The sequence below is a fragment of the Mesocricetus auratus genome, unplaced genomic scaffold (genome assembly GCF_017639785.1).
Source record: "Mesocricetus auratus isolate SY011 unplaced genomic scaffold, BCM_Maur_2.0 Super-Scaffold_100014, whole genome shotgun sequence".
NCBI lineage: Eukaryota > Metazoa > Chordata > Mammalia > Rodentia > Cricetidae > Mesocricetus > Mesocricetus auratus.
This window is the reverse complement of record NW_024429197.1, coordinates 54,914,980-54,936,778: the sequence shown is the minus strand read 5'-3', so window position 1 is coordinate 54,936,778 and position 21,799 is coordinate 54,914,980. Positions and strand designations below refer to the sequence as shown.

General features: G+C 47.7%; 1 protein-coding gene across 3 annotated transcripts in view; it reads right to left on the bottom strand.

Annotated features, from left to right (window-relative positions):
- Ttc39b (tetratricopeptide repeat domain 39B) overlaps nt 1-21,303 on the bottom strand; it is a 102,613-nt gene extending 81,310 nt beyond the window's left edge. For 2 of the 3 annotated variants that reach the window (XM_040757224.1, XM_040757226.1), the window contains exon 1: nt 21,098-21,303. In XM_040757224.1, the coding sequence (XP_040613158.1) occupies nt 21,098-21,139 (42 nt within the window). In that variant the 5' untranslated portion in view covers nt 21,140-21,303. Of the gene's footprint in view, nt 1-11,132; nt 11,349-21,097 lie in introns of those variants that run through there. The other variant, XM_040757225.1, reaches the window with a different exon arrangement.
- Between the last annotated feature and the right edge of the window lie 496 nt (nt 21,304-21,799).

Below are 21,799 nucleotides of genomic sequence, written 5' to 3'. Positions count from 1 at the left end.
TTATTTGTTATAGCCAGATCCTGGAAGCAACCTAGATGCCCCTCAACTGCAGAGTGGATAGAGAAAATGTGGCACATTTACACAGTGGAATACTACTCGGCAGGGGGGGGGGGACACGATAATGGAATCTTGAAATTTGCAGACAAATGGATGGCAATAGAATAAACCATCCTGAGGTAACCCAGTCACAAAAAGGCAAACATGGTATATACTCACTCATATATGGATTTTAAACATGGATCAGGGGAGTGTCAGCCTACAATCCCATTGCCAGTGAGTCTGGGAAACAGGGAGGTTCCCAAGAGTGATATGCATGATACCCCAGAGAAGTGGAATGAGCCAAGATCTCCTGAGCAGTTTGGGAACATGGGGGTTGGGGAGAGGGAAGACGGGGAGAGGAAGACATGGGGGAGCAGGAAGGTTGAGTCAGGGCAAGAATCGAGGAGAGCAGAATGAGAGATACCACAATAGAGGAGTCATTATAGGTTTGAGGAGAGAGATGACACTAGTGAGATTTCCAGAGATGTACAAGGATGACACCAACTGGCAAACTAAGCAATAGTGGAGAGACTACCTTAAATGCCCCTCCCTGATGATGAGATTGAGACTGAGATTGAGGACTACCTTATATGCCACCCTAAAACCTTCATCCAGTGACTGAAGCAGAGGCATATACCCACAGCTAAACACTGAACTGAACCCCTAGTACCCAGTGACAGAGAAGGAGGGGTGATGAACAAAGGGGTCAAGACAGTGCTAGTGAAACCCACAGAGACAGCTGACCGGACAAGGAGAGCTCTTGGACCCCAGACTGATGCCAGATGGGACTGACCCAGATGCCCTGAAGGTAATGTCGGCCATCTCTGGGACCTTGGGTAGTAGATCAGTGTTTACCATGGTGTACAAATGGACTTTGGGAGCCCATTCCACATGGAGGGATGCTCTCTCAGCCTGGACAAACAGGGGAGGACCTATGTCCTGCCCTGGATGAAATGACAGACTGTGGAGATCCCCATGGAGGGCCTCACCCTCCCTAGGGAATGGTGTGGGGATTGGGTGGGGGGCTGAGGGACTGGTGGAGGGACAAGGGAAGAGGGGTAGGAGAAGGAGCTGGGATTGACATGTGAAGCAAGCATGTTTCTAATTTAAATAAAAAATATATTGGAAAAAGAAGAAATAGTTACTCAACCAAATTCTCAAAAAAAAAAAAAGAACATTATTATATAAGTGAGTTCCAGGCCAGCCAGGACTACATAGCAACATTCTGTCTCAAAAATAGAGAAAAGAAAAGAAATCAAAGCAAGTGCTTTGTGAACCTGAACTGAACCAGAGCTCTTAATCTAAAGCTACAAAAGCTGGTGTTCCAGAGACCACCTCCAAAGCCACACCTGTAATTGCTCCTAGCTCTGGCGGTGAACAAAATACAACCTTCAGGACGTTTCAAAGGCTACAAACTTAACTCTCAATCAGAGCAGACTAAAGGGAAGAAAAGAAAAGGGAAGCAGCATGGCGAGCCTCTGACCCACAGGTCTTTAAGTCTGACTTCTATGTTTGGGGAGAAAATGAGAGCTTTCAGTCAACACAACTCAGCCTCAGGAAAACTTCAAGTGTGGTGGCAGAGACTTCTAATCCCAGCACTCGAGACCTCATCTCAAAATATCCCGTTATTCTTAAAACAATATTCTAACTGTGTACCTACTGAAGCCCAAGTTTGCCTGGGGCGTTTATGACTGAATATAATTTCACACAACCTCTGAGGCAGCCTCCTAGTGCACTGTTCTCCAGTCACTGTCGGAGAAAGCGCTCTCATCCGGCTGACCTAAGATTTACTGTGTGGATCAGGTTGGCCTCAAACTCACGGAGATTAAAAACCACTGTGCCTTGCTTCTTTCTTTCTTTCTTTCTTTCTTTCTTTCTTTCTTTCTTTCTTTCTCTCTTTCTCTCTTTCCTCACTGCTTCCTTCCTTTGCCCTTCAGACAGGACTACTACATTGTCTAGGCAGATCTGGGACTCTGGCGCTCAAGGACTTTGCCTCCCAGGCCACCCTTCAGCCTCCTAAGTGCTGAGACTACAAGCATTTGGCTTAAGCCTTTTGATGCTTAAAACTTCATTTTTACAAATAACATATCTTTTTCCATTTTTAAGTCTTTTTTATTTCATTTTGCATTCCAGCCACAGTTCTCCCTCCCACCACCACCCCATAATATCACAGATTTTAATGTAAAAACCTGGGGTCATAGATTAAATCATTCTGGTAGGAATGACCACTTTCTATAAATGTAGGAACTATAGTCAGGCATTGTAGCACATGCATTTAATCCCAGCACTCGGAGGCAGAGACAATTGGATCTCTGTGAGTTCAAGGCCAGCCTGGACTACATGGTCAGTTACAAGAGAACTATAACAAAATCAAGTGAGTCCATGTTTGCTAAGCAGCTGCTTCATTTTGGTGGGTTATATTTTATCCAGATGACTCAGCTATCTGCTAAAGCAGCCTACACATGATTCACACAGTGACATAAGATCTTCATTTTAAAAACAGTCAAAAACACAAAAGCGCTTTTCTCTTCGCACACGCAGGAAACTGTGCTGGCATGTCACCAACCAAGGAGGAGCGTGAGTGCTGCTAACGTGCAGAAGAGCCTTAGTCTGACCTGAGGTGATCTAGGAGAACACCTGATGACTATGGCATGGAGGTCCTCAAGAGCCTGGAGGAAGGAGTGTGTCTAGTCACTGTCTGCCCATCTCCTTGTCCCTTTCCCTTTCTCAGAGCAAACCCTTGCCACCCATTCCAGTGTCAGCATGCGACAGTTATTAGGAGAATCAGGGTGACCAGAGAGTCAAACAGTCAATGCCCAGTGATGTAATCACAGCATGAAGACATGAGTCTCCCACCCAATCCCTCAATTCCCCCTCCCCGGCAAAAAGCACTCCTGCAAGTTTGAGCAGGGCTCTGTGGAAAGTCTATGGGTCACATGCTCAGTCATGCGCTCTAAGGTCTAAGGGGCAAGTCTGTCTCTGAGCACTATCACTGTAAGTAAATATACATTAGTGGCTTAATTACAGTGCCAGTAGAGGATGGTGGAAAATACAACTTAGGCTTGGAAGGTAGACCTGTCTGGGTGTCAACCTTGACTCTACCCTTGACCTGAAGCAAGTCTAGCCCTTTTAGGCCTCCATTTCCTGATGCTCTGACAGGAATCTCAACCCCTTCCCAGAAGTTCTGTAAGGGTTTTGGTGACACCATACATACACACACACACACACACACACACACACACACACACACACACACACACACAGGCCTGACTCAAAACAGGTTCCACCAATACAGCTGCAGGTGATATCCACCCTCAGAAACAATGATTTGGCTGACTCCTGAAGACAGAACTAGAAGCCCTCATCATACTTAATTCTTTTTCACACCCAACATTCTGAGCCTCCTGGAAAGGAGGAAACAAATCCGATTAGGGTATATTTATAGCAAAGAGATAAGACATTCCAAATGTTTGGCCAACAAACACAGACTCTGGGGACCCAGCCTCAAGCGTAAAGCAGAGAGGCTGGCACAGATCCAAAGTCATACAGTATTTGAATTACACAAAACCACCTCCTCAGTGCGGGCATCCGCCCATCACACACGCAAACAAACCTCAGGGAAGACTAGCTATCGTGAGACACACAAGTGGAGCACTGCATTTCTGAGAGTGTGCCACTGTCAATGCCACCAACTTGATCCTCCAAGCAAAGGAAACAGTTCACACAAGGAGCCCAGGGAAGTGATGAGATTATAAAGAAATCAACCACCAGATGTCGCTCACCCTCATGAAAAGATGGGATAGTGTGGCTTTAGCGTCCATTGCCAGCAGATTGACATGCTTTTTTAAATGAAAGTTAACTTTATAAGGAGATGTTGCAGCTTAAGGGAGAAGTTCTACAGTCGGGACTTTTAACCATTCACACCACCGGAAAGCAGTGGTGAATGCCTTTAATCCCAGCACTTCAAAGGCTGGCTGATGCCTGTGATTTCAAGGACAGCCTGTTCACAGAGCAAGTTCCAGGACAGCCAGGGCTACAAAAAGAAACCCTGTCTCAAAAAAACAAAAACAAACAGAACCTCTAAATTGCCATAACAGAGCACCTATAGTGAGTCCACAGGGGAACGAGTATGTAGGACATAAAATGTGTACCACATTTAGGAGGGGATATGATGTATGAAATGTCAAAAGTATACAAAAGATATTCTAAAGAATGCACACTACAGTACATAAAATACAATAAAGTTCATTTGCAAAAGGTAAGACTTTTGCAATCATATATGCTGGATTTACTTAGCATAGATGAGCAAACTATTTCATGTTCATTGATATTACTTGGCTAGTTTTTTGTTTTGGCTTTTTGTTTGTTTGTTTGTTTTGGGGGGGTTGTTTGTTTGTTTGTTTTTGAGACAAGGTTTCTCTGTATTATTCTGGAGGCTGTCCTGGAACTTGCTCAGTAGACCAGGCTGGCCTTGAACTCACAGAGATCCACCTGCCTCTGCCTTCCGAGTGCTGGGATTAAAAGCATGCGCCGCCACCACCACCCAGTGGCTAGTATTTTTATGGTTGTAAAGTCAACCTTGCAACTCACTTGTATATCAACACCCTTGCCATCCAGTGCTAACCAAGACCTTACCTACCCACAATTCATAGAACAGCTAAGGGCCTACTATGAGGGGTGGGGATAATTTTATTCAAGAGATCAACAGCAAGCAGAACCAGGAGTTAGTGTTTTAAACTATCTGATTTTTGAAACTATCACTAAAGGGAGTGTTATTAAATTAAAAAGGAAGAGAGTTAACACCACAATACTGTCTCTTCAATTTCACATTATTAAAATATGGCTCTGTGGGTAAAGATGATTGCTGCCAAGACAAATGATGACCAAAGTTCAATTCCCAGGACCCACATCATAGAGATACCTCTGTAATCTGTTCTCTGACCTCCATACTCATGGCATGGCATGAAGGTGCCCACATGCACATGTGAACACACACAATAAATAAATAAAAATACTCATACACCAGGATCCACCTGTTAACATACAGTCTTAGGGAAAAAACTGATCACATGATCTTCCATAGATTACACTATGCTGCAATTATGTCACTCAATTCTCTTCCCTTGTTACATAAAAAGTAAGAGTGTATCTATTTCTAAGACATATTAAGTGAGCCGGGGCGTTGGTGGCGCACGCCTTTGATCCCAGCACTTGGGAGGCAGAGGCAGGCGGATCTCTGTGAGTTCGAGGCCAGCCTGGTCTACAAAGTGAGTTCCAGGACAGCCTCCAAAGCCACAGAGAAACCCTGTCTCGAAAAACCAAAAAAAAAAAAAAAAAGACCTAGTTAGGAACAAGCCTAAGCTATAGGCCGAGCTTTCATAATTAATAAGAAGCCCTGTCATTATTTGGGAGCTGGCGACCCCAAAAAAAAATGTCCAATTACATATTTACCTCTTACACAGCTGGGTTCTGTAATTAGACCACTTTATACCACTGCCCAGGTTACCATGTGTCAGATGACTCCATGGCACCTTCACAGAACTTTTTATTCCTGTAGTACAGGCTCCGGGCTAGAGTCAGCTAGTGCACTCAGCCGTCCTGTCTCTCTCCTGCCTCCATCAATCTGACAATTTCTTTTTCTTTCTTCTCTCCTCTTTTCTTTACAGCCTTCATTACTGAAGTTCTGACGGTCTCTGTGAGTAGAGTAAGGGTTCCATACCTTCTCAGGGCATTCTATCTGGAATGCCTGCCCCTCCAGTGGCGTTGATTTTAATCATGAATTTCCCCACTGCACTGTGACTGCGTTTGTTTGGCAATTACTAAGAAGTTTATGATGAGGGCCAGCAAGACAGGGCAACAGATAAGCACTTGCCATCACACCTGCAGATCTGAGTTCAATCCTGGAATCCACATGATTAAAGGACTTCCCTCTGACTCCCACACATATACATACAATGACTCAATTAATTAATGTAAAAAAAAAAGTTTGCTGTGTAGGAGGAAAACAATGCCACCATTAACCATGTGACTTACTAGAGGCGCATACAAATAAAAGAGCGGTTTACCACACCGCTAACCACACCCACTTTAGGCATGACTAAAGACATAAAGACGTAAAGACGTGTATGAAGGTAGGCGGTGAACTAAGTCACTAACCAGGCCCACTTTTGGGCATGGCTAGGGGGCATTACAGGGGAAGGTATAAAGACTGAACACCGGAAGTCTTGGTCTCTTTTTCCGGTTTTCGGCTTCCAGTTTGGCGGTGGAAAACTACTCAGCTCATCTGGGTTACTTGTTTGGTATCTTGTGAGTAATTTCTACAATAAATACTTAGTTTTACTTTCAGTAAGTGTGCCGTTTATCGTTACAGCATCATTGCTGGAAGAAAAGCATGTAAGCTCACAAACTACCTTACTCCTCACCCAAATGGGCCCTCAACTCAGCACTGAGGACAGTGCCGTCCTGACTTGGCCTCTGTAGTGCTGGGATTACAAACATCACCAGCCACCACACCAGAGCAGCAATCTAACCCTGAACACTGCATCCAGCCCTGTCCAACCCCCACGGTATTCTACCACAGCCAACCTTCTTGCTACATAGCTAGCTATTTATCTCCATCAGCATGGACTCAAAGATTCCTACTCTTTTCAGTGCTCTACAGGGTGACCGATAACTTATAAACTCTCACAATCTTCCCTCTTGAGAAAAGTCTAATACTTAGTTCTTGCTCGTCATAAGAATTCCTATGTCTGAATTCTTAACCTGTGAATATGAGGTATATCTGAACTTTAGATTATTTGCCCAATTGTCCAATGTACATTGAGGTATATAGCCACTGACTCTCATACCTGGCACATCAAGGTACATTCCACAAGGACTTTGAGAGTGTTTGGTTTGCTGCTGTCTGAAGTTGACTTCATCACAAGCCCTAAATTAATCTCTCAACTCCTCTAAATGCCTGGGCATGGATTAGGTTCCACCTGCTAAAATACACCTGTACACACTGGGCAGGTGGCACGCACCTGTAATTCCAGAGTTTGGAGGTGGCGACTGGAGGAAGGCCTTCTGACAGGATACCCTGGCCATCTGGAGGACTGGGCCCACCTTCTTCCTCTTTCTGGCTTTCCCTGCTGCCCAGCAGAGGTGAGAACAGGCTATGTCAACAGCAGTGTCTGGGCATGTACTCTAGCTCACTGCAGAGTGCCAGAGTACCATAAAGGCACTCCAGTCAAGGTCTTTGTCTTAAATGCCCACAGAGGTTCACATATTGAAGGCTCCATCCTCCCTGACAGTGCTGCTAATATAAAGTGCTACTGGGCTGTGATGGAGCCTGTAAGAGGTAGAGACTTAGGAGGGAAGTCACATCATAGAGAGCATCACCTTATGGGATACTGGAACCTGTCTGACCCCAACTTCCTGGTCACCCCGAGATTGAGATCAGCAGCTCAGCTCAACCACATCTACCTACTAGAATGATCTGTCTCGCCTGGGGCCCAAAACACAATGGAGGCAGCTGACCAGGGACTGAAACCAAAAATAAACATTTCCTCCTTTAATAGTTTATTGCAGATATCTTGTCACAGTAATGGAAAGCTAACAAACATAGCCAAAAAAAAAAAAATCTAATCCCAGAGCCCCAGGGTCTTCCGTAAATGGGTCATTTCTAGATAGGACTGAGGTGATTCATGAACAGGAGCCTACATCAAACGCGACTGTTGTGCTTCCAAGTACCTCATTTCCTCCTTTAACTGCCTACAGCAACTGCTGTTTCCTGCAATGAAAATTAGATAAAGGAGGCAGATTTTTAAAAGGATATAAACAAACAAGATCATGAAGACAATGATCACAGCTAAGAGAAAAGAAACTCACTATGCAGAAAAGACCCAGCTGATGTGAAGATAGGGACCAAGCAAAGCGGCTGCCTTAGTTAGGGCTATCATTGCTGTGATGAACATGACCAAAGGACAATCACCCTTCTACACAATACGCCCATCACTGAAGGAAGCCAGGCAGGAACTGGAGCAGGGCAGGGACCTGGAGGCAGGAGCTGATGCAGAGGCCACGGAGGGGTGCTTACTCCCCAGAGCTTGCCTACTCTGCTTGCTTTCCTAGAGAACCCAGGACCACTAGGTCAAGGGTAGCCCCAGCCACATTGAAGTGGGCCCTCAATCACTAATTAGGAAAATTAGGCCTTGTCTACAGTCGGATCTTATGGAAACATTTCCTCAAGTGAGGCTCCCTCCTCTCTGTGTCATGATGACATAAAACTAGGCAGCACAGCCTCTTTGGAAATTTGACCTCTGTGGTGAGGATGGGAAGTTCAGGAATTGCTCTCCGCTGAGTCAGCTAGGCCAGGAAGGCCACACAAGAGCAGTATGGTAAGAAACAGCTTGCCACATGCAAGAAACTGAATGGGAGCTGGGGTGTCGAGAGGGAAAGAGGCGGAGGAAGGCAGGAGACAGGTGGAGGGAGAAGACCAAGCAGAACTATTCTGGTTGCAAGCAGCACGGTTTTCTTCTAATTACTACGGACAGTCACTGAAAGCTTGTACACTGGGAAGAAGCGTGCAATCAATGTCTGCAAACCATAGGGAAGACAGAGTGGAGAGCAGATCACAGAGGGCAAAGAAGAGGCAAAGACACCAGCAGGGCCACCGCCCAAGGGTGGGGTCGTGTAAGACCACGGTGCAGGGCTGAGGAGGGGGCCGAAGTGATAGCAAAGAGGAGCAGAATGTAGCTGCAAACTCCACAGCGGTGGCTGATGGCAAAGAACGGGCAAACAGCTAGAAAGGGAGGATGGAGGCTGACGCCAGGCTCCCTCTGGGTATGTGCGGCTACTTTAAAGCCATATGTTGGCTTCAGAAAATTAGAAAAAGATGACAGTCTCCAGCGGCCTCGGTTGAAAGCAAGGTCTTTGTGGTCTTCAGCACAGGAACAAGGGTTCGTTGGACCTTAAAAGTGGTATCATGTGATAAACAGACCCTACTTCCACAGGAATTGGGCTTGTACACTTTCAAATGGGTGGCTTCTTAAATTCTTTACTGATAATCCCTTTTTGCCCAAGAAATTTTTATGTAACACCAGTTATACAGGTATACAAAATAGGAATACAAATCAAATCTTGATTGATAATAAATCATAACAAATCTATTTAAAGACAACTCTTTAGCATACATCTGATTTCATTATTTATAAAAGATATAGGGGTTGGAGAGATAGCTCCGCGGTTAAGGAAGTTACTCTTGCAGAGGACTCTGGTTTGATTCCCAGCACCCACATGGTAGCTCACAACCATCTCTAACTTCAGTTCCAAGGTATCTGATGTTCTTCTGACCTCTAAAGGCATCGGGCATACATAGTACATACACATGCATTCAAACAAGACACTCATACACATAAAAATATTTTTAAAAGCATGAAAATAAAGATGAAATCAAAGCCGAATATCTTGATTTTATAACAGGCAATGCTAAGAATACCACATAAAATACAGTATAAAACAACAAAAATGTGTTTAGGTCATCTCAGAAATATTTGGAAATTCTGTCCTAATTCCAAACCAAAACTCATTAAACATCTTGTTAATGAAACTCAAGCCAGCAACTCAAATAGCAATTCTTAAATTCATATACCCTAATAAATACAACCCAAAGCAAACTAACTTCTCACTTAGGCTAATGACTGACTGGAGGAAATAGTAAAGTCTATTTTCCATGAGTCTAGCTTGAGAACTCATGAGAAATGCCCCGAGTGTGTGACTGATACGAAATAATCAAGTGGCTGCAGATATGCATGGTCAAGCAATGCCTATGGCCAAAGCACAGGCGCCCTCATTTCATGAACGCCCCACACTCCCCAAGGAGGCAAGATGGGAACCCTCCCTCACTTAGCTCTCAGTTAGGAAAAAAAGTGTCTTTCCCTGCTTCCCTGGCCCAGCTGAGTCCTTCGATAAACCAATGACAACTCCAGGAAGCAAAGGGCTTCTTTTAGCTTAGAGAGAAGTCAGGGCAAGAACTGAAGCAGAGACCATGGAGGAAAGGCTGCTTACTGGCTTGCTCAACCTGCTCTCCTATACAACTCGGAACCACCTGCCCAGGGTTGGCACTGCTCACAGTGGGCTATGCTCTCCCATTTCAATCACTAATCAAGAAAATGCCCCATAGACTAGATACAGGCCAATCTGGTGGCGAAGACCTCGGATGCACTCAGCCAATAGCAGAATCCCACCCATGTCTACTCAGCTACAAGCCCACCCATGGTCTTTCCTCCCATCCATATGCCTTGCTTGAAATAGAAAAAATCTGAAATCCAGGCGATTTTGTTTGACTCTCCATCCTCCTTGAGACTAGCTACTAGGACAGTCCAGTTTTCTAAATAGGCCAGGGCTTACAAAGTGTAACTGTTAGTGCTTCTTCCAAGTGAAATCTGGCTACTCAGCAGCTGCCTCGGGGAATGAAGCAGAAAATGAGGGGGTAAAGAAGACACCGATACATCTGTCTTCTTGCAACAGAACCCATTTCTACTGTCCTGGGCAGCCGTGACTCATGAAGCCCTCAAGACTCCTGGTGGCGTCACAGTATCTGTGCCGGCACAACCCAATCCAAATTCACCCCACATCTCCAGTCTGCTTTGTTCTCTGCACATGGAACAGATGCTCAGTTTCAATACACCTGGGGTCTTTAATTTTTCTAATCATTTTAAGTGTTAAAAATAAACTGAGATCAGAAATGGGGGCACGGAAATGTTAAGTGGAATTGAGGTGATAGTTACAGAACTCTAAACTTACTAAAAGATAAAAGTAGTCCCTGAACACATACAAAGGAGTGAGCTATAGCTCATTTGCCCAACATGTTTGCAAACTGGGTGGAGGGAGGGAAGGAATAAGGTTTATGATGTATAAATAAGTTAGGTGGTTGGCCACTTTGCTTGCTTGCTTGCATTAGGAAGTGTTCGGATCTTACCCCTAATCAACGGGTTAATGCTTCTTGGAGTCATATGAAGAAGACATTATTAGGGGTGGTGAAAAGCAGAAGACAGGATTAGTTAGAGGAAGCAGGCATCTGAGACCTGTCTACTGTCCTCGACCTTTCTTACCTTTTCTCTGTAACATGGCCACAACATGCTGCCACACTATAGGCCCAGAGATCCAAAGTCAAGTGATAGAGAATGAACCCTCTCAAACAATGAGCTGGAGCAAACCCTTCCTTGGCTGTTTATCAGGCATTTTCATCCCAGCAACAGAGAAGTCTGACTCAGATGGCAGAGAGGATATACCTTGCCTTTCGGAACTGCTAAATTCTTCTACAGAAAAGAAAGGCCACAGTTCCTGCTGAACCCCAGGACCCATCCCATCCTGGTTGGATGTCACAACAAATGGGCCAAAGAAAGACTTATTTCTCTTTTGAGGCAGCTGGGGACTGCTAAATAGCTGGAGGGCCAGCAGAGGAAGCTGTGTGAGTGCTCACACCTGCAGGGGTTGACCTCGATCTAAGACTTGATTAGCCTGTGTGGGAACTTCAAAGGAAACAGGTGAAAGTGAGGCAGGACACCCTGAGGGCACGATGCCCCAGAGCAATAAGCACTCTGGAATGGCTTACGCAAAAATACCTAGCTAGGACTCAACCCAGACTTGAGTAAGAATCACTGGTGAAAGCCAGGCAGTGTTGGTACACGCCTTTAAGGCAGAGGCAACCAGATCTCTGTGAGTTCAAGGCCAGCCTGGTCTACAAAGTGAATTGCACAACAGCTAGGACTGTTACATATTACACAGAGAAACCGTCTCAAAAACTCACCAACACACACACACACACACACACACACCAAAAACAAACAAAAAACAGGCTGGAGAGATGGCTCAGAGGTTAAGAGCACTGGCTGCTCTTCCAGAGGTCCTGAGTTCAATTCCCAGCAACCACATGGTTGCTCACAACCATCTGTAATGAGATTCGGTGCCCTCTTATGGCATGCATGCAAGCATACATGCAGGCAGAATGCTATATACATAATAAACAAACAAATCTTTTAAAAAAAACACTGGTATTAAAACTCAGGGATAACCTTAACAAGCCACCTGGTCCTCAGCAAAGAGATTTTGTGCACACTCAAGAGTGGGAACCACCAGGCGTTGGTGGCGTACACCTTTAATCCCAGCACTCAAGAAGCAGAGGTAGGCGGATCTCTGTGAGTTCAAGGCGAGTCTGGTCTACAGAATGAGTTTCAGCCTCCAAAACAATAGAGAAACCCTGTCTCGAAAACGAGTGGGAACCACTGAGCCACTGTGACAAAATGACCACGTTTTACCTCAAAGGCAATGAAAAGCCCAGACAAGACTTTTAAGAGACAAGGTGAGGATGGACTTGAATTTTAGAAGTACAGTCTAGTTTGATGCATTGCTTTGGGGCCGAGCAAGAATCCAAAATGCCCCAGTGCCCAGGAGTCCTTACATGTCACTTCCATTACCTTTTAATCTCTTATACTATAACTACCACTGATTAAGAGAGTCCTCCAGAGTCCACACACTGGACTTTATTCTTTACTCCAACTGTCCTGAAAGTTAGGATCTTCAGGAAGTGATTACAACATGAGGACTGTGGTGGTTTGAAAGCGAATGGCCCCAGACTCGTGTTTGAACGCTTAGTCCCCAGTTAGTAGAAATATTTAGGGAGGATTAGGAGGCATAGCCTTGTTGGAAGAAGTCTATCATTGGAGGTGTGCTTTGATGTCTTAAAAGCCCTGTTGTGGGAAATTATTTTAAGGTGTATTATATTTAAGTGACAGAACTTTGTTTTAACGATGTAAAGATCTTTTGCTTTTGTTTATGCTGCATTTGTTTAACTCTGTGAAGCTGTGTTTCTTTGCCTGTCTAAAACACCTGATGGTCTAATAAAGAGCTGAACAGCCAACAGCAAGGCAGGAGAAAGGATACGCGGGATTGGCAGGCAGACGATATAAATAGGAGGAATCTGGGAGGGAGGAAGGAGCAAAAGTGTTTAACAAGGGGAGGAGGACACTAGGGGCAATCACCTAACCACCCAGCCAGCCAGGCACAGGGCAAGAGGAAATTTCATAAGATATATAGAAATATAAAAAGATAAAAGCCCAGGGGCAAAAGGCAGACAGGATAATTATACAAGAAAAGCTAGCAAGAAACAAGCCAAACTAAGGCTGGGCACTCATAAGTAATAATGAGCCTCCCTATGTGATTTATTTGGGAGCTGGGGTGGCAGGCCCCCCAAAAGACAAAGTAAAAGAGCCAAAAAGTAAAAAACCAAAACAACAAAGTCCAAGTGTCTGTCTGGCTATCTGTCTCTCCCTCTCCCTGTGGCCTACAGATCAGGGTGTAAGCCTCTCTCTCCCTTGGCCTACAGATCAGGGTGTAAGCCTCTCTCTCCCTTGGCCTACAGATCAGGGTGTAAGCCTCCCCCCTACTGCTCCAGTGCCATGCCTGTCTACTTCCCACCGTGGTGATCATGGATTAACCCTCTCAACCTTTAAGTAAGCCCCCAATTAAATGCTTCCTCTTATAAGTTGCCGTGGTCATGGTATCTCTTTCCAGCAATGGAACACTAAGGACAAAATCCTCATGAATGGGTTACTATCAATTACTATGGAGAGGGCTGCTTACTGGCAGTAGTGGGTTAGTAATCATAAGTGTGGGTTATTGTCTGGGATGTGGCTTACTTGGCAGAACGCTTGCCTTGCATACATGAGGTCCTGAGTTCATTCCATGCACTATTTTTAAAAACCATGAGGAAAGTGTGTTACTGGTTCACATGAGTTCACTCTTTCTCTCCCCATATGCTCTTTCCCTACATTGTCCATCGGTCACATTAGCTGTAATTTAAAAAGCTGCCCACGAGAGACAGACGTCATACGACAGAGCTCTCGTGGAGGGTTGTTTTAATAGGGGAAATGGAATGGGAAAAGAGAGGAAGGAGAAGAAAAAGAGAAGGGGGGAGACAGAGAGACAGGCAGAAAAGCAGAGAGAGAAAGAAAAAGAGAGGGGAGGTAGGCAAGGCCCATCCTTTAAAGGAGAGCATAGTGGATGTGCACAGATGGTGCTCTTAGTGGCTGTTCTCCAGGGACCGGTTACCAACCATCTCAATCTCAGCAGAAACAGTAACCACACAAACGTGCCTTTCCTAAATCGCCACCCTTACAAAGGTGCTGTAAGAACACAACACAATACTCAGAGCACCTGGAGGTTACACCACCGTCTACCTATGCGTCAGTGGAACCGCTTTCCAAATGACTGGCATTCACTTCTCTTGCTGACAAATGCTAGCGCTGTTCAGTGGTGGACAGAGCTAGAACAGATGGCCCTGTGAGTTCTCTCTTCTCCCCTAGAAAACCTAAGGACTGTAGATCAGCATCATTTACACAGCTGGAGTCCTGGGAATTAACCCAATAGGAAACTGCATTGTCCCAAGGGAACCCCCAGTGGAGTATGCCAGTCATGCATACTGGGAGAACAATGCCAACAGCTGCTCTTGATGACAGAGACAGGAGCCAGTGTCCGAGTCATCCCTGATGCCCAGCCCTACAGCTCTGCTAACACCTAACACACCTTCGCAGCTACGAAGCGGGCTGAACTGCTTTCTCCTTACAATGAAGAAACCAAGAGATTAGCCCTACACTGAACAAGAAGCAAGGTTCAAGCCCACTTCCACCCTACTCTAGATCTGCACACACCCCTTGATGGGATATGTCACACAGACTAGTGTTTCCTAGGTTCTGAAGTCTAATAAGGAAGTAAGCAAACTTAATCATAGACTCTACAACATATATAAATAAACTATATCCCTAGAAATCACCCAGTACAAGGGTCAGCAAACTGAAAGAACCTAGGAGTACTTAGGTAGTACCTGCCATATGACCTTTGACCCAGGTGCTCAAGTGTAGACCCAGGCAGTATCTAAACAAATGGCCATGATTGCAATCCCATAAAATTTTACTTAAAACATAGGTGACAGAGGCCACACCTGTGTTAGGACTTCCACAGTTCTCAGTGCCCTGGCCTAAAGGAAAGGACGCTGAATTCAGAGTTAACCTTCTCTGCCTCCAATAGCTGTGTGGCCTTGTACCAAAGGCTTCCTTTCGGTTTCTAAGATGCAGAGGCTCCTGGGCACGAGGGATTCCCCTGCTTCAGTCTATGGAGTAGCTGGGACTACAGATGTGTGCCACTGTGTGGACGAGAGCTCTTTTGCCACTGAGGACACCTCTACTCTCCAGTTCTGTCCCTTCAGGCTGTTTTCAACAGGAAGGACAATGACTGCCCAGCGCCTTTACTTTCACTTTCCCGTCCTCAGCCTCAGTCAGTGGGGCAGCACTCTGACTACAGCCTCACGGAGTGAGCAGGGACCCAGGCAGGCAGACACGTCTGAGGAATTACACGGGCTGTGCCTCATCACCTGATTCTCAGAGCCTGGGAGAGAGCCAGCATGAGTCCTGGCTGCAGTGGCAGCCCAGCCAGGGTTTCTCCTTTCCTCCAAGCCACTGAGCATCCAGGAACTACCCTCAGAGGCTCACTTCACAGGCAGAGGGGGGTGGAGTAGGAAAGAATGAGAGCCCTGGAGGAAGGTGGGGAGGCCTCATTTCCAAGTGCTCGCCCAGAAGCCACCAGGCAGGCGCTGACTGACTGCAGACTGCTGGCCTCTGAGGGCCTGGCGCAGCAGCTGGGCCCTTGAGTACATCACTGAACTTCCCAACAGTCTCCACTCTCTCACGATGAAGCCATCAGACCCCACTTGGTACTGCTGCAGGGCTAGCTTGCTCCTCACGCTTCTGAGGAGTTTATAGTCTTCAGGCAATGTGTTGGACAGAAAACACACACACTGTAATAATGCTGGAGATGGCTGACAATATCCACAGGAGTACTGACTCCAAACAAACCTAAACAGCCCCAGACAGCCAAGTGGTGGTGCATGCCTTTAATCCCAGCATTCAGAGGCGAGGCAGAGGCAGGGGCATCTCCAAGTTCAAGGTCAACCTGGTTTATAGAGCAAGTTCCAGGAATATACACAGGAACCCTGTCTTGAAAAAAAGCAAAACAAAAGAAAACAAGCCAAAAGAAGCCTCAAGTACTCCTCCCCCAAAACAAAAAGTAAAAAGAAAAAAACAATGCTCAGATACAGGAAGAATCACACATCTCCCCACTGGGCTCGGGGAGAGCCTGGCTCAACAGTCTCAGCCTAACCTCCACAGCCACACCACCTCCAGATTCGCTCCACCACAGCTCTCCTCAGGCTCTCAGCTCCCACACGGGCTACGGAAATTCCTCCTCTGAGGCCCTGTCCAAAATGTCACCTTCTACGTGACAGTTGTCTAAACCAGGAAGAATTTATAGACAGCATTTCAAACTGTTTGCTGCCCATTAAGAATCATGGCTCAGCCAGGCGGTGGTGCACGCCTTTAATCCCAGCACTCGGGAGGTAGAGGCAAGTGGATCTCTGTGAGTTCGAGACCAGCCTGGTCTACAAGAGTGAGTTCCAGGACAGCCTTCAAAGTCACAGAGAAACCCTGTCTCGGGGGAAAAAAAAAAAAAGATTGAAGCCCCTTACCCCCAGGATTAAAGGGTGGGTTCTAAGTCACTGTCCTTCAACAGGGTCTCAGTCTGAACCCAAGGCTTGATCTCCCTCCCTTCTGGGGGCAGGACACACCCTGCTGACCATTCAGACTGAACCCTTTCACACCAAATCCTGCCTCCAGGTAGCCTCCATTCATCTGTAAATGAGAAAGTCAACCATGTCCCCAGTGCCTGCAGGTTCTCAGCACACCCAAACTGAGCCCTCCCTCCAGAGCCCCACCAAGAGAAAACCCAAGCTCTCAGATCCGGGAACTTCCCACCCAAGATCCAACTAACATACACAATGTACCGTTTACTGAAATATTTTTAAACATGCAGGCCCCTACAAGTGTCAGCATAATACCATCCAGGCCGAGAACTTGTCCACAGGCCACAAGAAAGAGTCCCTTCAGAGAGGTATGATGAACTCACCAACATGACCACCATGGCACAGAGATCCAGTGCATTAGGAGGGAGCCCAGACTTACTGGGCTGGGGGTGGGGGTACCCTCACGAGTGTGCCAGTGAACATGAAGTGACTTTGGGAGACCCCACTCAGGAGGGGCAGGGATGGAAACGGGGAGTCTGGCGGGATTTCCCAATATCAGATTCCTGCTGTAGACCATTAGCAACAGGCCCACAGGCAGAGACCACTGAGAGGGCAAAAGGCACCTCAAACACCTGCCCACAGAAGCACAACTGTCCTACCAACGAGAGAGGACGGAGGGGGTACCCAGGTCTGCAGAGAGGCGGGCAATACCAGGGAAAGTTCTGCTGAGGAAGTCAGCGCTCCAGGTCTAGCTAGGATCCCAGAAGACATCCAACGCCCAGCATCTCACCAACAGGGCAGCTTGCTAACCCAAGCTTGAGTGAGAGTAACTGATGCTGCTCTCCTTCCAGCCACCTGCATTACAGTTTACAAACCACCTTCTTATCATAAGCCCAGGGTGCCTGCCTATGCACCCATCCCACAGGTATGGGAATGACTCCCTCTCCTGAGAACATTCCACCACCTCCACCCAACCTGCACTCGCACAGGAACCAGAATTACCACTGCATGCTCCTTCCCCCACACCTCTGCCCCAAGCCAAGTCCTCCCCCTGGCTCTCCCTGATCAGGCCCTGCAATTCAGCCTCTCCTCTCCAACCCCACACCTCTCTGTTCTTCTTCAGGCCTCATCCCAACCCGTGAACTGGTCAAATGGCCTCCTGCTCCTCCAGCCGCCAACCACACAATCTGAGCTTCCTGAGGCTGGAGAGAGACAGAACAGTATGGGACCGTGGAAAAAAGGGCTTCCTCACTTCAGAGTGTGGTGGAAGCCTGTGTCTGGCTGGGAACTAACAACTCCTCAGCATTTGCTTCAGGCCTATCTCTTTCCACACTTGCCATTTTCTAGAAATCTCACCAGTAACTCTATTTATTATAATACCACCTTTAGAAGTGTGTTGCCAGACATGGTGACATGTGCCATTAATTCCAGGACACAGAGGGCAGAAGGCAGAGGCAGGCGGATCTCTGTGAGTTCGAGGCCAGCCTGGTCTACAGAGCAAGTTCCAGGACAGACTCCAAAACAATACAGAGAAACCCTGTCTCAAAAAAAAAAAAAAGGGAGAAGGAGAAGAAGAGGAAGAAGGAGAAGGAGAAGGAGAAGGAGAAGGAGAAGGAGAAGGAGAAGGAGAAGGAGAAGGAGAAGGAGAAGGAGAAGGAGAAGGAGAAGGAGAAGAAGAAGAAGAAGAAGAAGAAGAAGAAGAAGAAGAAGAAGAAGAAGAAGAAGAAGAAGAAGAAGAAGAAGAAGAAGAAGAAGTTTTCAAGCCAGGTAGCGGAGGTGCATTCCTTTAATTGATAAAGTTGGGAGGCAGAGGCAGGTGGATCTCTGAGTTCGAGGCCGGCCTATCTACACAGTGAGTTCCAAGACAGCCAGAGCTGTTACATAAAGAAACCCTGTCTTGGGGCAGGAGGGAATCAGTTTAAAAAAAAAAAACCCATGCAAGGGATACACTATCTTCCCCTTCCTACTTAGGAAGAAAAAGAACTCCCTTAGTATTAACCATGACCTCAAAAGGGACCCCCCCAAAAAATGGACACTAGACACTTAGATACCCACAGCCCTAACATCTCAGTACCAGGACACTGAATGAGCCCTTGGAGGCGGAATGACTTGTCCTTCAAGGTCACCAGTCATAGACAAGGTCCCCTCTGTCTTAGGCACAGCTGTTTCTCCAATCAGCACTAGTTTGACACCTAAGACAGTCTGATGTTTGCCATTTCAATGAATAAATGGCCATGGGCAAGTTAATCCCCAAGCACAAGCACAGAAGCAAGGCAAAGAGCTTAGGGCTCTCTCAGTCACATGCTTTGTCCTTGTACTTCCTAAGAGCGTCAGAGCAAAGCGTTCTTAGGGTATGGACCGAGGGATAAGTTGCTTCCGTTCTACTCACCTGGTGAAACAGGACAGTCATGCTAAGACCTAAGCAACCAAAACTGAACCTTCTCCTTTCTTTCTCTCTTTCTTCCTTCCTTTCTTTCTTTCTTTCTTTCTTTCTGAGACAGGGTTTCTCTGTATTGTTTTGAAGGCTGTCCTGGAACTTGCTCTGTAGACCAAGTTGGCCTCGAACTCACAGAGATCCGCCTGCCTCTGCCTTCCCGAGTGCTGGGATTAAAGGCATGCGCCACCATTGCCCGGCGAACCTTCTCCTTCTAAGGTACCAAATTTAAGCACAGAGCGAATGCTCAGTAAACTGTGGATAAATTTGCGCCAACATACCTATACGCCATGAGGGATAACGGTAGATTTGACATGAACAAAGAGTCTCTTTGTGCCTTATCCATCACCTAAGACTACCTAATACCTAGCATGAAATAAGAGCTTAATAGGCAACCAACGACATGGCAAACCTTGGGCCTGATCAAGCCGTAGCTTTCCAGCAGTGATGCATTCAGTCAACAAGCATGTGTTCAAGTTTCTGTGCCAGGCTGCTCTGAAACCTAACAGTCCCACACGAGCTGAAGCCCTCCTCACCAGCTATCTCTTCTCCACTCCTGAGCTTTTTCATTGGAGGTTGACACTGAGTGTCCCTTGTCTCCATTATTCCAAGACAGTCCCAGTTTACACCTACTGTTATGACTTACATTTCCTCAAAGTGAGCAAGAGTCAGAAATACCACTCCATAGTTATGAGAGGCTCTGAGTCTTGGTTTTCCCCTTACTGGGGAAGAAAAATCCCCATGGGTATATAATCCAGGCTGGCCTGGCACTCACCATTTAGTCCTGGGTAGCCTGGAATTTGTGATTCTCCTGCCTCAGTCATCTGAGAGCAAAGACTACAGGCCTTTGTCATCAGGCTCCTTATTGTCCCTTCATTTTCAATACAGTTAAACTACCTGATTAGGGACAGGGAAGCAGCTGAAGGCAGACGCAATTGGGACCTCACTGTAGAGAGCCTACAATGCCAAGAGCATGAATATTTAACGTATACACAAGAGGGAGCCATAGAAACTTCTAAGGAAGTGATAGACAAAGTAGTAAAGGTGTTATTACCTCGATTACAGACAAGATCTAGGGCTATAAAATTAAAACAGCAGGCAACAGGTCATATCAAAAATACAGCCTAAAGCTATAAATAACTCGTCACAGAAGAAAATAGTAATAATTATGCTATCTCAGGGTTTGCCTTGTGCAGTTAGAAGGTCCCACAACACACCCAATGCCCTGGACAAGCTCTAGAGGAAAGCTTCGGCTCACCTTAACTGCCAGTAGCATAAAGATCTGTCCTTCGGTTTTTCATCAATTAGTTCGTAAGGTCAACAGTTAAAGCACAGTATTTATTCGTTACCAGGATCTTCTGGCAGGAAAGACAGAACCCCAACTCGCCTCCTCCAGATCATCCACCTATTGCATCATTTGAAACCAAAGCTTTCTCAGGCCACGACTTGTAAAACTCAAGTCAGGTAAAATGGCAGCAGCGGCGGCGGCGGCAGGAGCCTGCCCCTCAGCTCTGAGAGAGCGCTCCCTGCATCAACGGAGCGCTGAAGGAAGCGCTCGAATCAACAGGTCGGGCGCCCTCGCCCGAGAGAGCGCTCAGACCCCGGCGTCGCGCGAGGACGCGGCGGGTCACTTCGGTAGCCCGGGCGGGCGAGGCCGCCGGCGGTTCTGGACCACAAGGGACGTTTCCCGGCCTCCGGGGTGAGCCTCCGGGCTGAGGCTCCCGCCCTCGGTCCCGGGGTGACTGGGCAGCCTTGCCCGGCCCGGCTGACACCCCGCGGAACTTCCACGGACGACGACAGTCGGCTCCAGAACGGCTCCGCAAACTACCCCGAGGGTCCAGGAAGGCTCAGCCGGGCGGGCTCGGCGCTGCGCTGCCCGGGCCCCGCGGGACGCTCGTCGGCGAGAAGGACAGCGCTGCTCACCCTCCCGGCCAGCCGGGACCCCGCGGGTCTCCGCATCCCTCCCACGCCCCCCGGCGCCGGGACCAGCCCGCCCCTGCCTGTCCTCGCACCTCATCGGCGTCCAGTTCCACTCGGCTGCCCACGAGCGCCATGTTCCCCTCAGCAGCGGCCGCACACACACAGGGAACTCAGAACCGACTCTTGCCTCGGCTCTGGTTCAGCCCAGCGCGGGTGGAGGCGGAACCGGGCGGCCCCCGGCGCCCCGACCCAGCTGTCTCCGCCCCCCCACCGGCGCCGCGGGATCCACAGCGCACCCAGCGCCCAAGCGGATGCCGGGCTGGCGCCCCGCCCCCTCGCGGGCTAGCCCCGCCCCTTCGTCGGCTAGCCCCGCCCCCGCACGCGGCCCCTTAGAGAGCAACCAACCGGGTTCGGTGGGGCGGAGTCACCCAACAGAGTCAGCGGGCGCTCGGGGAAAGGACCTCTGGGGTACCCGCCTCCCCAGAAGGTTAGCGTGAGCCTGGCGCCCGGACTGGAGCGCCGAGCTGACAACACAAGGTCATGGCTGCGCGCTCTCTGTGGCTTACTGGTCCGCCCGGTCCTTCGTCCGGAACCAGTGCGTTTACTTCGCCCAGAGGGCAGCGCGTCTGGCAGTTGCAGCTGGAGGACAGCCACGGGTCACTGGTCACCTAGAGGCATCTGACGCATCACATGCCCGGTGTGGAAAGAGAGAGAGCATCCTCTTCAAGAGACAGGAACTGTGTTGGCCTCTGTGTTTGCAAAGGCGTCAGTGTAACTCAGAGCCCTGTGTGCCT